At 33.2% G+C, this 12,748-nt stretch overlaps 1 protein-coding gene across 1 annotated transcript in view; it reads left to right on the top strand.

Annotated features, from left to right (window-relative positions):
* Positions 1-1,215: 1,215 nt before the first annotated feature.
* Positions 1,216-12,748, top strand: part of LOC127719387 (G-protein coupled receptor dmsr-1-like) — a 123,254-nt gene continuing 111,721 nt past the window's right edge. Inside the window, exon 1 of the mRNA XM_052225497.1 lies at positions 1,216-1,489. Within this exon, the coding sequence (XP_052081457.1) occupies positions 1,419-1,489 (71 nt within the window). The 5' untranslated portion in view covers positions 1,216-1,418. The remainder of the gene's footprint in view (positions 1,490-12,748) is intronic.

Raw genomic sequence — 12,748 nt, 5'->3', positions numbered from 1 at the left:
TGCTATATTTCTACTTTAATAATAACATTTACGGTACCAAATTTTCTGCACCAGATTCGCATTTCGACAATAAATGTCTCTTCAGTGATGCTAGAGGTCAAATTATAAAAATCCAAAGCTTACTAAAAAAACGAAGAGCTTATAAACCCAAAAAGGTCAAAAAAGTAAAACCAAAGACGGGCAAGGAGTCAAAGCTTTACATGAGGGAGAAATGATATATGAAGGTTTATGATCTCTAAAGGTACAGCAGGTGAACATCTAATTCAGGAAAATAGGTTTGCATTGAAGTCATATGGCAGATTTTATCAACCAAATATATCCCTTAAGTACCGATCTTGTTTATGGAAATGTAACATTTAAAACATATCCGCCGGAAGTTAAACATGCAATAACAATGGATTCGTAAAACTGATGAGGAAAACAAAACGTCGGATAAATTACATAGTAATGGATCATTTATTATTCACGCTTAGCGTCATTATAAATTAAAATTAAAATGGAAATTACGTAAGAATTCCCAACTCTTTGCACAGCAATGAGGCATGGCGCGTTAATTCGTCATTATATAAATGAGGCTCTCGTATTGGTATAACTTATCTGAATTGGCGAGTTGTGTTAGATGAAAAATCCATCATCATCCACATGATGATCAGTTATGTCGATTAAAGGTCTGTAATAGGGGAAATCATGTTATATTACGATCAAAAATAATCAATTAATGTTTGCATAATGGTTAATTGTTCACCACCCATCGTGTAAAATATCCGATGAAACTTCGTGTTAAATTGTTTCGTGAAGTCAATCCATTTGTACAGTAATTTGAAACTTTAATATTTTTGATCAGTGACATTAACAGTTTTTAAATGAGTAATTCATCTTGACAGTTTATTCATTTTTCTTGCTCTATTATTTTACTTTATTGTTTGTGGAATAATTAAAGTTAAATTATTTAGTTAGTGAAGTAGGCTAGTTAACTACAGAAGAAACTAGAGACTTGATGAAGTTGGGTAATTGATTTGAGATAAAACAGTTTACATGTTTACTCTTTCAAGTCATCCAAGAGGAAATTCATTATGATTTTTTGCGTCATTTAAATAAAAAACCAAAAAAATACATTCATTTCATTTAAACGTACGAAACAATTTCCCACTCACTCTTTGTACTTGAAGCTGTTATATACATGTGATTTTTCTCCACTGATGTAAAAAATATCTTATAAAGATTCTGCAGGTTCTCTAAAGTGCATTAATCAATACCTGAAAATACTGTAGATTTTTTAACAAGCTGCAGCATCTGTTGTGTCACCTGAATGCATTATACATTTGTACGGATATCCTTCATGTGAAACGTTTCCCCGACCTAAAGCAGGTAATCTAGGACATTTTTACTTCCTTACAGGTACTGCATGGAGCAGAAATATGCTTAATCCAGAACCGGAAACGACTGATTCTATGAAGAACGTAAAATGCACCGACGGAACGAATACATGGTAAGTAATTTTCATTTTTGAATTCATTTTACGAATAGGTATATGTGCATTTAGTAAACTTGCGCATTGAACAAACATATATTTTTCAGCATTTTAATTTAATGAACATTGAAGATAATTATGTTTGTACTTTTAACTACAAGAAAAGTTCTTTGAAATGAACGTCGGTTTTCGTGAATATTATATATGCCTTTACATATTTCATTAATTGAAACATACCAAAGCATAATGTCACTCTCTACCGATATTATAAATATTCGTATTATATTGTTAAGTTATCATTGTAGAAAAAAATAAAAAAGAAAGCATAATTGCACAAAACTCGATATATACATAAACAAAAAAATTAGAGACATAATATAATAGTGGTTAAATTGCCCATTAGTATATTTTACACTTTCATAATTTAATGATTTTTCCCCAAAGATTTACAACAAATTTATTTGTGATTTGAAGTTATAAAGTCATTCATATCAAACAACAGCTTTATTGTGAAAACCATTTAAACGAGAAGTTATTAATTTTCAGTGAGATATTGTGCATATTGTCACGTCACGTGTTATACGACACCCTATTCTATATACCTTTACAAAGATATGTAATATGTCTGCAGAAGCTATTTATCTTGTATGAACGTATTGGAATCACCGAACCATTTGATTAAGCATATGTAATGGGTGATTGAATATTTTTTACATTGAGTTGTTTTACCAGAACACTTCAAACGAAATCTGTCATGTTCGTTTAGACTGTTGTCCATTACTTCGGTTTTTTTCTATGGGGTGTTAACTAGGGGACGACCATTTAACTTCAAGGGGGGCTATGGTTTTTTCCTAAAAAATATTCTGATCCCCAATTTGATGAAAAAAAATATTGTGGTCAAGCAGATGACAAACAAAAACATATATATTTTGAATCCTGATTTTCCCCATATCTTATAGTGTTGTAAACTTTTAAATAAATAACTTGATTGATACCCCCCCCCCCTTTTTTGAAGTTAAATGGTTGCTCCCTAATTATAATATGTGTTCTTGTTGTTATATTGCAAGAGTTAGTACTTCACACAATGGACGGTCATTTATCTTTGCAAGACAGCTACTTTCCATTCAATCAACATGAAAATACGTGTGTTTTTCCTTGAACCAAAAACTAACAGTGTTTACTTCTAGTTTAGTGTGTTGATTTTCTTACGCGTGAAAAGTTTGAGTGATTTGATATCATAGAGGTAACCAGTATCAGTGTTGAACCTGTTGCCTCGGTGGCTGGGGCCTCGGTGGGTGAGAGGTCTAAATAGTCTAACTACTGTATCACTAGCCTGTCAAAACTGTGGTTGTGAGTTCGAATCCTGCACGTGACAGGTGCGTTCGACTCCAATCTTAATCGACAAGGATTATCAGTTTTCCTTCCGAAGTTGGGTGGTTCTCTCCGGGCACTCCGGCTTCCTACACCAATACAAACTGACCGCCACGAAAAAGTTCAATAGTGCTGAAAGTGACGTTACACATCAATCAATCAATGTTGAACCAAACGTTAAAAAATCATACTAACCATAATTATATTTATTTAAGGTAAAGTAGATTAAATCAACCGTGACCGTAGTAATTTATAAAATGCATTATTTTAGTTAATTATGCAACATTGCATATCATTGATATTGTTATTCTTACAATGACATTCCTGCAGTATGAAATTAATTATCAAAAAAGTAGTAAGATTTCAAGATTTCAAGATTTTATTGTAAAGCAACGCTCAGACACATATATGTGTAACATGAGGTAAATATACAATAATAAACATGCTTTACTTTTATAAATTGTTACTTGGATGGAGAGTTGTCTCAATGGCACTCATACCACATCTTCCTATATCTATTTATGAAAGACACATCCACGCTCATTTTTATCTATAAAGAGGTTAACTCCTAACTATCCTACTGCCTGTCGATAGAATTATTTTTGGCATTGCACAAGTCATGTCTTCTTTGACTGTCCATGACGTTAAAATATTAAATCCCTGGGATGTGTTTTAGTTGATTTTAGTCTCTGATGCATTTTTTATTATTAATTTTTTTTGGCTTTTAACTAGCTGTCAGTAACTGCGAGTACCCTCAAATCGTACTTTCTTGTTAATTTGACCTGTTGATACCACATGTATTTGTAATGCTTTTTTGTTATTTAATGTTTACTTATTCAGGGTTATATCTGGTCTATATACAGTACCAGCTTTGATAAGTGTTTGGTATTACAAAATATAAATTTTCACTTCTTCGAACTATGAACATCAAAATTATTTATTTTGTAAAAATATTTCCTTTCTCCTTTTAAACTGTAAACCTAACTACAAAATTATTTTCATTTACCTGTGTATAATATTATTATAAATGGCGGATTTTTGTTTAAGGTTATTGTTGTTTTTCTGAAATTGTTTATCATTTCACAGCGGTATAATACTGTTATTTTAATTATTCATCCCTTATTTTATTGATTTTGTATTTACATTATATCATAGATCAAATTTATTCGTTCAGTGTATGTTCACTTGTGTTAATATGTCTTTTGATTGAGTTAAGCCATTTCAATTGATATTTTATAGTGTGTCTTTCTATGTTGTGATGTTACACTATTGTTTCAGATTAGGGTGAAGGTTTGGTACCATTAAAACGTTTAAACCCGCTGCAATTGTTTGCACCTGTCCTAAGTCAGGAATCTGATGTTCAGTAGTTGTGGTTTGTTGATGTGGTTCATAAGTATTTCTTGTTTCTCGTTTTTTATATAGATTAAACCGTTGGTTTTCCCGTTTGAATGGTTTTACACTAGTAATTTTTTGGGCCCTTTATAGCTTGCTGTGACGTGTGAGCCAATGCTCCGTGTTGAAGACCGTACTTTGACCTATAATGGTTTACTTTTATAAGATTGTGACTTGGATGGAGAGTAGTCTCATTGGCACTCATACCATATCTTCTTATATCTATTTATAATACAATGGTAATATTTAAAAACAAAAACAAAATAAAAATTCATACAAATCAATATACATATCACAATAAGTTATTTAGCTTTCTAATAAAAGATGACACCTGTCTATATAAATTAACATTGCAGTAAGATAACATAACAGATTTTTCGTATAATAACTTGCAATATGTTTTTCTCTAAAAATAACCAGTTGATTTGATTTGATTTTTGGTGTTTTAACGCCACTTTTAAGCACCGCTTTAGGGCTATTTCGTGGCGGCCAGTTTTTATTGGTGGAGGAAGCCGGAGCGCCCGGAGAAAACCACCGACCTTCGATAGGAAAACTGACAATCCTAGTCAATTAAGATTGGAGTCGAGTGCACCCGCACGAGCGGGGTTCGAACTCACAACCTCAGTGTTGACTGGCTAGTGATTACAGTAGTAACTACTTAGACCACTCGGCCACCAAGGCCCCTCATATAATAACCAGTTGAGGAGACTTACATATAGTATAACTATATGAATAAGTAAGAGACCCCCCTAACCTACAGGTAATATTAGAAAAGGCTTTACCAGTTATCAAAACCTTGATAGATGAGACTTAAGGTAAATTCTTGATGAATTTTATAAATAGTTCCAACAAGCTGTGGTCAAACGAACGTTTTAAAGGAAACAATAAAACTATGGTCTAAACAGGATTCATGTCCTCGTTTATCGTCTTGGGTAAATTTTAAACACCAATTAATATATCTAACTTAAAAAAGAAGCTAGACTTATGGGGGAAAATTAACGATATATTTGATTTGAATATATGACAAAATGTTGGATTTCAAGTGTTCACTATTTATCTATGGCAATGTAAAGTCACTGGCAACCTTATCGATCATACGCTGTCTTAAACTATATATTACTAATGTAAACAAAACACCAATCTGAATTATGATCCGATTGGGAGGTAGTATTTTTAACATTCTAGGATCTAATCTTAAATGGCTTTCCTAAAATTGAGATGGACTTTGAACAGATATATCATGTTAAGGAGGGGTATTTGCGAAAAATACCAGTCCAGAGAATGTTAAGGCGAGGGAAAATCATTCTCAAGACTGGTATTTTTCGCAAATACCCCTCAAGAACATGCTATATCTGTTTAATTACACCGAATGTTAACGTACAAAACGCATTGATGATCGTGACATAAAACGCATTGATGATCGTGACATTACAAGCGTCCAGTCGGACAGAGTATTTTTTTGGCAAATACCACGGCAGAGAGGGTAAAAAAGGCATATCCTTTTTGCATATACCCCGGCGCTGTTTAAAAATGAACGATATTCATTTGATAAAAGTAAATTGGTGAAAAATACACTGGCTATCAACCAATCAAAACCCAGGATTCTTACATAAGGTGTAATTATAAGTAATATTACACCCCAGTTCTGTTGTTATACTTCATAGTTTCTATTTCTGAAACGAGTGTAAATTGAATAGAGGGGGGGGGTCAGTGGTTTAGAACCCCCCTTTTTTTGGACGATCAATGCATTTGAATGGGGACTTATATTTGGAACCCCCTCTTTATTTTTGGTTGGGAACCCCTTTAAAAAAAAAACGATTCTAACTCCCGGTCCCCCACTCCCCCTGGATTGCTCTTGAAGAAGTGGGGGGGGGGGGGGGGGCTTTTTTTTATAAAACCGTAACATATGAAATATATTTATGATTAATTTACCTTCATTAAACTGATACAGGTAAGTACTTTGGATTATAATATTGCTTTTATCTTTAGTCTTTTCTACCAAATACATGTACAACACTTGACCCAAAATGTCGTCCGTCTTATACTTGTCCACATTGACAACTGCATACAAGGAGCATGATATTTTTTTTTTTTGTAATAAGAATACACGAAACGTCAACCTTGACCTGCTAATCCATATTAGCACATGGGTTTAACGGGAATATGCAAACAGCAACTTTGACATTTGTGAAATCTACTAACTTGTCAAAGTTTGAACGAAGATAGTCAAAGTAAGGTTACTAGTAGGGCTTCATCTAAAAAAAACAAAAATTTTCTTATAAATCATGGTTTGATATTGTCAATAAATATGCTATCCGTTCTTTTTCATTTAATAATCAATGTAAACGAATATAGGGATTAGCATCGGGTGTAAGTTAGTTATACACATCGGGATACGGCGTGTCTGGATAAGAAACCCCTCCGGCCTCCGGCCGTCGGGGTTTCCTATCCAGACACACCTATCCCTCGGTGTATAACTATTACGTAAAAGTTCAATGATAAGTTAATATTGTCATGATATTAAAAGAACTCCATGCAAAAAGGGATTTTCAGATCCCCGAGCCCGAAGGGCGAGGCGATTTGAACATCCCTTTTTGTGAGGAGGTCTTTTAATGTTAATATTAACTTAATCATTGAACTTTTACTGACTTACAAACGGTCAAAACATAAGAAAAGTACACAAAAAGCACTTGCAGAAACCTAAGTTTCTCTGAAACGGACGAGTCTAAATATGTTCAACTTAAATGATAGTTAAACAGTACTCAGACTGATATATACAATTAACAGTTACCAAATTGCAATGGAAACGGACCGATTAAATGGCAGTACATTATTTAATTATTTATTTATTATAATTTTTTTAGCACTAAAATAACACCAAATGATAGTTTTACAAAATTAAGGGGTAAATTTATATTTTGAATCCAGATTTTCAAAATATCGATTTCTTATATTAAATGAGGCAATCAAAACCCTATACAGACCTCATTTATAACTCACCAATGAATATTCTGCACAACAACTTCTTGTTATATATATTTGATGCTTTTAATCTGTCAGTAATCATGAAATAGATTCGTAAAGACCAGACCTTAGAAAACAGTAAGTAAACTCTTCCAACAGTTAACTTTTTAAACAGTGTATTTCAGAACTTCTAATCGAACAGACCTAGATGCATAAGGTCCTTCACAATATTCATCCGGTAAATGTTCATTTTGTTTTTGATTCCGTAATTTTCCTACACTACGTTACATGCGAATGCAAAATAATTAAATTTGTCTGTTCAGTCCAATTAATTAATAGATCTTGCTTTGTTTGTTTTTTTTAAGTAAAAAAACTATGCATGCAAACCTCAATGAATAATATCGTATTAAACTAGGTTTCACTGGCCCGATCAAAACGTGTTTAGGTGAGATATTTTCGCAAGTTCAATGTATTATATAAAAACAAACTTTTAATTTAATCGTCCGTTATTCCCTTTACATGTCTAAATGAAGTAAAAACACCGGAAAAACCTTTACCTTTCTTAGTTTTATCCTTGCCTGACAAAAAAATCATATGTTATAAATCGTATTAAACCAGTAGACAAGAATCATAGAAAGAAAATTATTCAAAACTCTTTTAATAGCAGTCAGTTATGGAATAAATTGAAGAAAAAAACCATAAAAGTTTAAATTGAAATTGTACTTATAGCATTTTACAAGATCTTGTCTTTGTGTGCTAAGTACTAGTACATGGAACAATTTATGAAGTTGATTGATTATTGTTTGCTTTACGTCCAGTGGCAAATATTTCATGCATGTTCATGACTATAACACATAAATTTTAAATACAATAGGTAAGTCGTGCAATAGGTCGACAGTGAGGTTGGACGTGAAACTTTAAAATGCGACTGGAAAATGAGGGTATATTGAATAAGGACAGAAATTTAGACTTGCAACAGCTGGCCTCATTCGGACCACTCAAATAATAGGTGCAAGAGTTTTTAATTTGCAGAGAGCGTTGATCCATGAAATCTACACTAAAGTCGATCATCGATGTTTACGTGTAGTTTACAATATCATTTCACGCATCCAATTTAGGTTGGATACTTTAAGCTCTGTGAAACTGTATTGTTTATTGTACTTGAGTTTTTGGTATGATGTTCTGTACTACCGCTCTCCTGGTTGGTATCTTGTGAGGGTGTTCTCCTCGAGAGCGGGAGGTCATTTGGTCAAACAAAGACTTAAAATTGGCATTTACTTTTTCAGCGCTAAACTCGTGGCATCATAGAGTAAGAGCACAGACTGGTCGGCTCAGAGTCAGAAATGTGTCCGGGTCGGGTGAATTTTCTTCTTGCAAACTAATATTTTGTGAACTTACACGTTAAAAAAACCGACTCAGCGTGTCAGTCTAGTAAAAAGCGGGGTTAATACTCATATTATATTTACATGTTATCGTCCTGAATATTCATTTTATTTGCCGCTGGTCGTTATCCATTAATATCATCATTTATTTCACCGTTATATTATTAAGTGAAGTGTTTTTCTTCTACTGGTTTACATTACAACTTCTTAAATTTTCACCGTTCAAAATTAAAATAGGCAGGTGAAATTTTTCAACCAAACACTTGTGATTGTTGGAATATCTTTGACGGTAAATAATATTAAATCAAATGTGCCTTTTGGGATATATAATATTTAAAGGTAAATATTATTGAATTAACTCCGTTTAACTATTATTTAGTGATGGGGCGGTTTTGAGCTTATTATTCTGTATACGCATCTTTCTTAAAAAAAACTGAATGATGACTCTAAATATTTTGATTTGTCTGTGTCTTTGGGTTGCTGTCGCATTAATATTTACCTTTATCTCCTTTTATTCAAAACCAAATGATTCACTTGGGTATAGAAATATTGACATCTCTGGACCTCTCCCGTCCCACAGTATACCTTTGCCATATGGATGCATTCGTTTGGCTTATCGGATATATAAATACGCAGCTTTGTCCGATCGAAATAGGAATGTATATCCGATTCCTGGTGTAGTGAGAATTTCAAGCTATCGGTGTCCGTATGCATAAAGCTACTTAAGTTAAGATTTGTTCCGAACGGACGGACTTTTCGTCATGTGCAACGATAAATTAGTACTACGATTGGATTTCTTAACTTAAGTGGTTTTATGCATACGGGCCCTGTAGGTTAAAAAACTTTAGAGGGAAATACGATCTACGCACGAGTTGAACGATTGAAATGTGTAAACAACAAAAACGTCAGCTAAATCTTTTCAAATAGGTCGCATGGCTGATTTTAACACATTTTTTTGCGACTTTTGCTAGGACAATAGTAGATGAAAAAAAAAATTAACAAAACCGATCAGCAAGACAATATCTAAAAAATAGATAAATGAAACGCGACGACAACGTCGTCGTCGTCGTCGTCGTCGTCGTCCGAAGACACATTGGTTTTCGCACTCTAACTTTAGTTTAAGTGAATTGATCTCTATGAAATTTTACCATAAAGTTCAATACCACAAAAGGAAGGTTGGGATAGATTTTGGGGGTTATGGTACCAATAGTTAAGGAATTAGGGGCCAAAAAGGGGCCAAAAATAAGCATTCTTGTAACTTCCAGACATAACTTGTGTGTTAGTGTATGGATCTCTCTGACATTATACCACAAGGTTCCATACCACAAAGGGAATGCTGGGATTGATATTGGGGGTAATTGCCTCAAAATTTTAGGAATTAGGGGCCAAAAAAGGGGCAAAAAACAAGCATTTTTCTAGTTTCATGACAATAACTTGTGAGTAAGTGTATGGATCTTTCTGAAATTGTACTACAAGGTTCCATATCACAAAGGGAAAGCTGGAATTGAATTAGGGGGTCATTGCCTCAAAATTTTAGGAATTTATTTAGGGGCCAAAAAAGGGTAAAAAAACAAGCATTTTTCTATTTCATGACAATAACTTGTGTTCAAGTGTATGGTTCTCTCTGAAATTGTACTGCAAGGTACCATACCACAAAGGGAAGACTGGGATTAATTTTGGTGGTAATTGCCTCAAAATTTTAGGAATAAGGGGGCCAAAAAGGGGCAAAAAACAAGCATTTTTCTAGTTTCAGGACAATAACTTGTGTGTAAGTGTATGGATCTTTATGAAATTGTACTACAAGGTTCCATATTACAAAGGAAAAGTTGGAATTGAGTTTGGGGGTAATTGCCTTAAACGTTTAGGAATTTTGGGCCAAAAAGGGTAAAAAAACAAGCATTTTTCTAGTTTCCAGACAATAATTTGTGTTCAAGTGTATGGATCTCTCTTAAATTGTACAGCAAGGTACCATACTACAAAGGAAAGGCTGGGATTGATTTTGGGGGGTAATTGCCTCAAAATTTTAGGAATTAGGGGCAAAAAAGGGGCAAAAAACAAGCATGTTTCTAGTTTCAGGACAATAACTTGTGTGTAAGTGTATGGATCTTTATGAAATTGTACTACAATGTTCCATATCACAAAGGGAAAGCTTGGTTTGAATTTGGGGGTAATTGCTTTAAACGTTTAGGAATAAGGGGCCTAAAACAAGCATTTTTCTAGTTTCCAGACAATAACTTGTGTTCAAGTGTATGGATCTCTCTGAAATTGTACTTCAAGGTACCATACCACAAAGGGAAGGCTGGGATTGAGTTTGGGGGTGATGAATCATAAGGGGGTTCAAAAAAATTGGGGGAGGGATTTTTTTTCCCTTTTTTTCCTTTTTTTGTTCTTTAAAATTTTCCATTTTAAATCCGTTATTTCTGATTTATATATAAAAGCAAATAATAATGATATGGTTTAAATAGGTAAATTAAAAGGTTGTAAGTTCTTAGACCACATTCATTCTGTGTCAGAAACCTATGCTGTGTCAAATATTTAATCACAATCCAAATTCAGTGCTGTATCAAGCTTGAATGTTGTGTCCATACTTGCCCCAACTGTTCAAGGGTTCGACCTCTGCGGTCGTATCAAGCTGCGCCCAGCGGAGCATTTTATTACTTTCATGACAACTATTATACCAGTCTGAGATATAAATAAATTTGAAACAGTAAATGTGGTCACCAAGACGAGACAGCAGTCATTGTACGCTTCAATATATGAGTTATTGCCACTCAATGAAGATTGTTTTTCTGTTCTAATTCCCTCTCTTATTAGTTTTGCTGGATAGGATACAATGTAACCTCTTATGTGTACTACGACAAAGTTTTTTAATTTAAAAAAAAAAGATTAAATGCAAAGAGAAAAATGATGGAAGAAATGCTAAGATTTACGCTTAAAAATTCAAATGTAAATAAAAATGAAATATATAAAAATTAGAAAACTGTTTGAGACAATTATCAACTGAAGACAAATGATTATACATCTCTAAATGAAGCTGATTAATTAATTGCTCCTTTATGTCCAGTGGCAAATATGTCATGCATATTCACGACGAGATGCAAAGTGGATCAACCTGAAGCAAATGATTACAATTTTACAATAAGGCAGAGCGTTCGCTAGAGGTAAAATGTATTAGGTCGTAATAGAATAAAGTTGAACCATGATCGAAGTCGTAAGTTTACTTCCCTCTTTTTTCTCCACGGTAGACGAATGCCAAAAAAAACCGTCATGAATTTACAATCAATAACGGCCATTATAAGAAAATGAGATATAGACTTTTTTGTAAATAAATTCCTATTGCAGCCAACATCTCCCGCTTCGGGACAGGTTAGTATTTCCACTAAAATACCGTTTGATTATTGACCGGAGATATTAAAGCAACCAAAAGCACTTTGAATCCCAAAATTCTAAAAAATAAAAATGAAAAATGCACGAGCAGGTTTTTAATGTATTCTAAATGAGTCCAGAGATGGGACAATTACCAGCTCGTTGTCGAGAAATTACTTTTTTGCAAGTACTTTGTTGAATTATTACCGTAATGTATTACGATAAGGGTTATAATTGTTTAAACTGTTAACGTTTTCCTGCGTTTTACTTCAATCTAAATATTACACGTTTTCGTTATTTCCAATCATTATATATATATATAACTTACAAACACTGCAAAAGAATTCGTCAGTTAATTTAGTTTGATACAGTGTTTTTCCTGTTTATATAAATGGCATAATAGAACAAACAGTTTCCTGTATATTTTCTTTGGCTTATATCGAAACGTTTTTCTTTGACCTGTTTATTAATAACTAATTTTAGGTTGTCTGGTGTCTTTTTACTTCACATAAGATGGAAACAAGGATAATCCACAAAGAATTAGAAAAATAAACATCGATTACACATTTTTTCCTCATAGCATTGTGGAATTTTAAATCTCTCTGTCGTCCAATAATCTTATATATTGGATTTATGCAAGACTGTTGCAGTAAATAAAACCGCAATATTAATAACTAACAGAAAATATTAAGAACTGACTTAACCCATGAAATAAATTAGTTTTGTATACAATAGGCAATGTAGCGACAATTTAATGTTGAATTATCTTAAATGTGTGTACATGTAGGCTATCAGTATATTG

The sequence above is a fragment of the Mytilus californianus genome, unplaced genomic scaffold (assembly GCF_021869535.1).
Source record: "Mytilus californianus isolate M0D057914Y unplaced genomic scaffold, xbMytCali1.0.p SCAF_11, whole genome shotgun sequence".
Lineage (NCBI taxonomy): Eukaryota > Metazoa > Mollusca > Bivalvia > Mytilida > Mytilidae > Mytilus > Mytilus californianus.
Note: the sequence above shows the minus strand (reverse complement) of the source record. Positions and strands in the feature narration are given on the sequence as shown.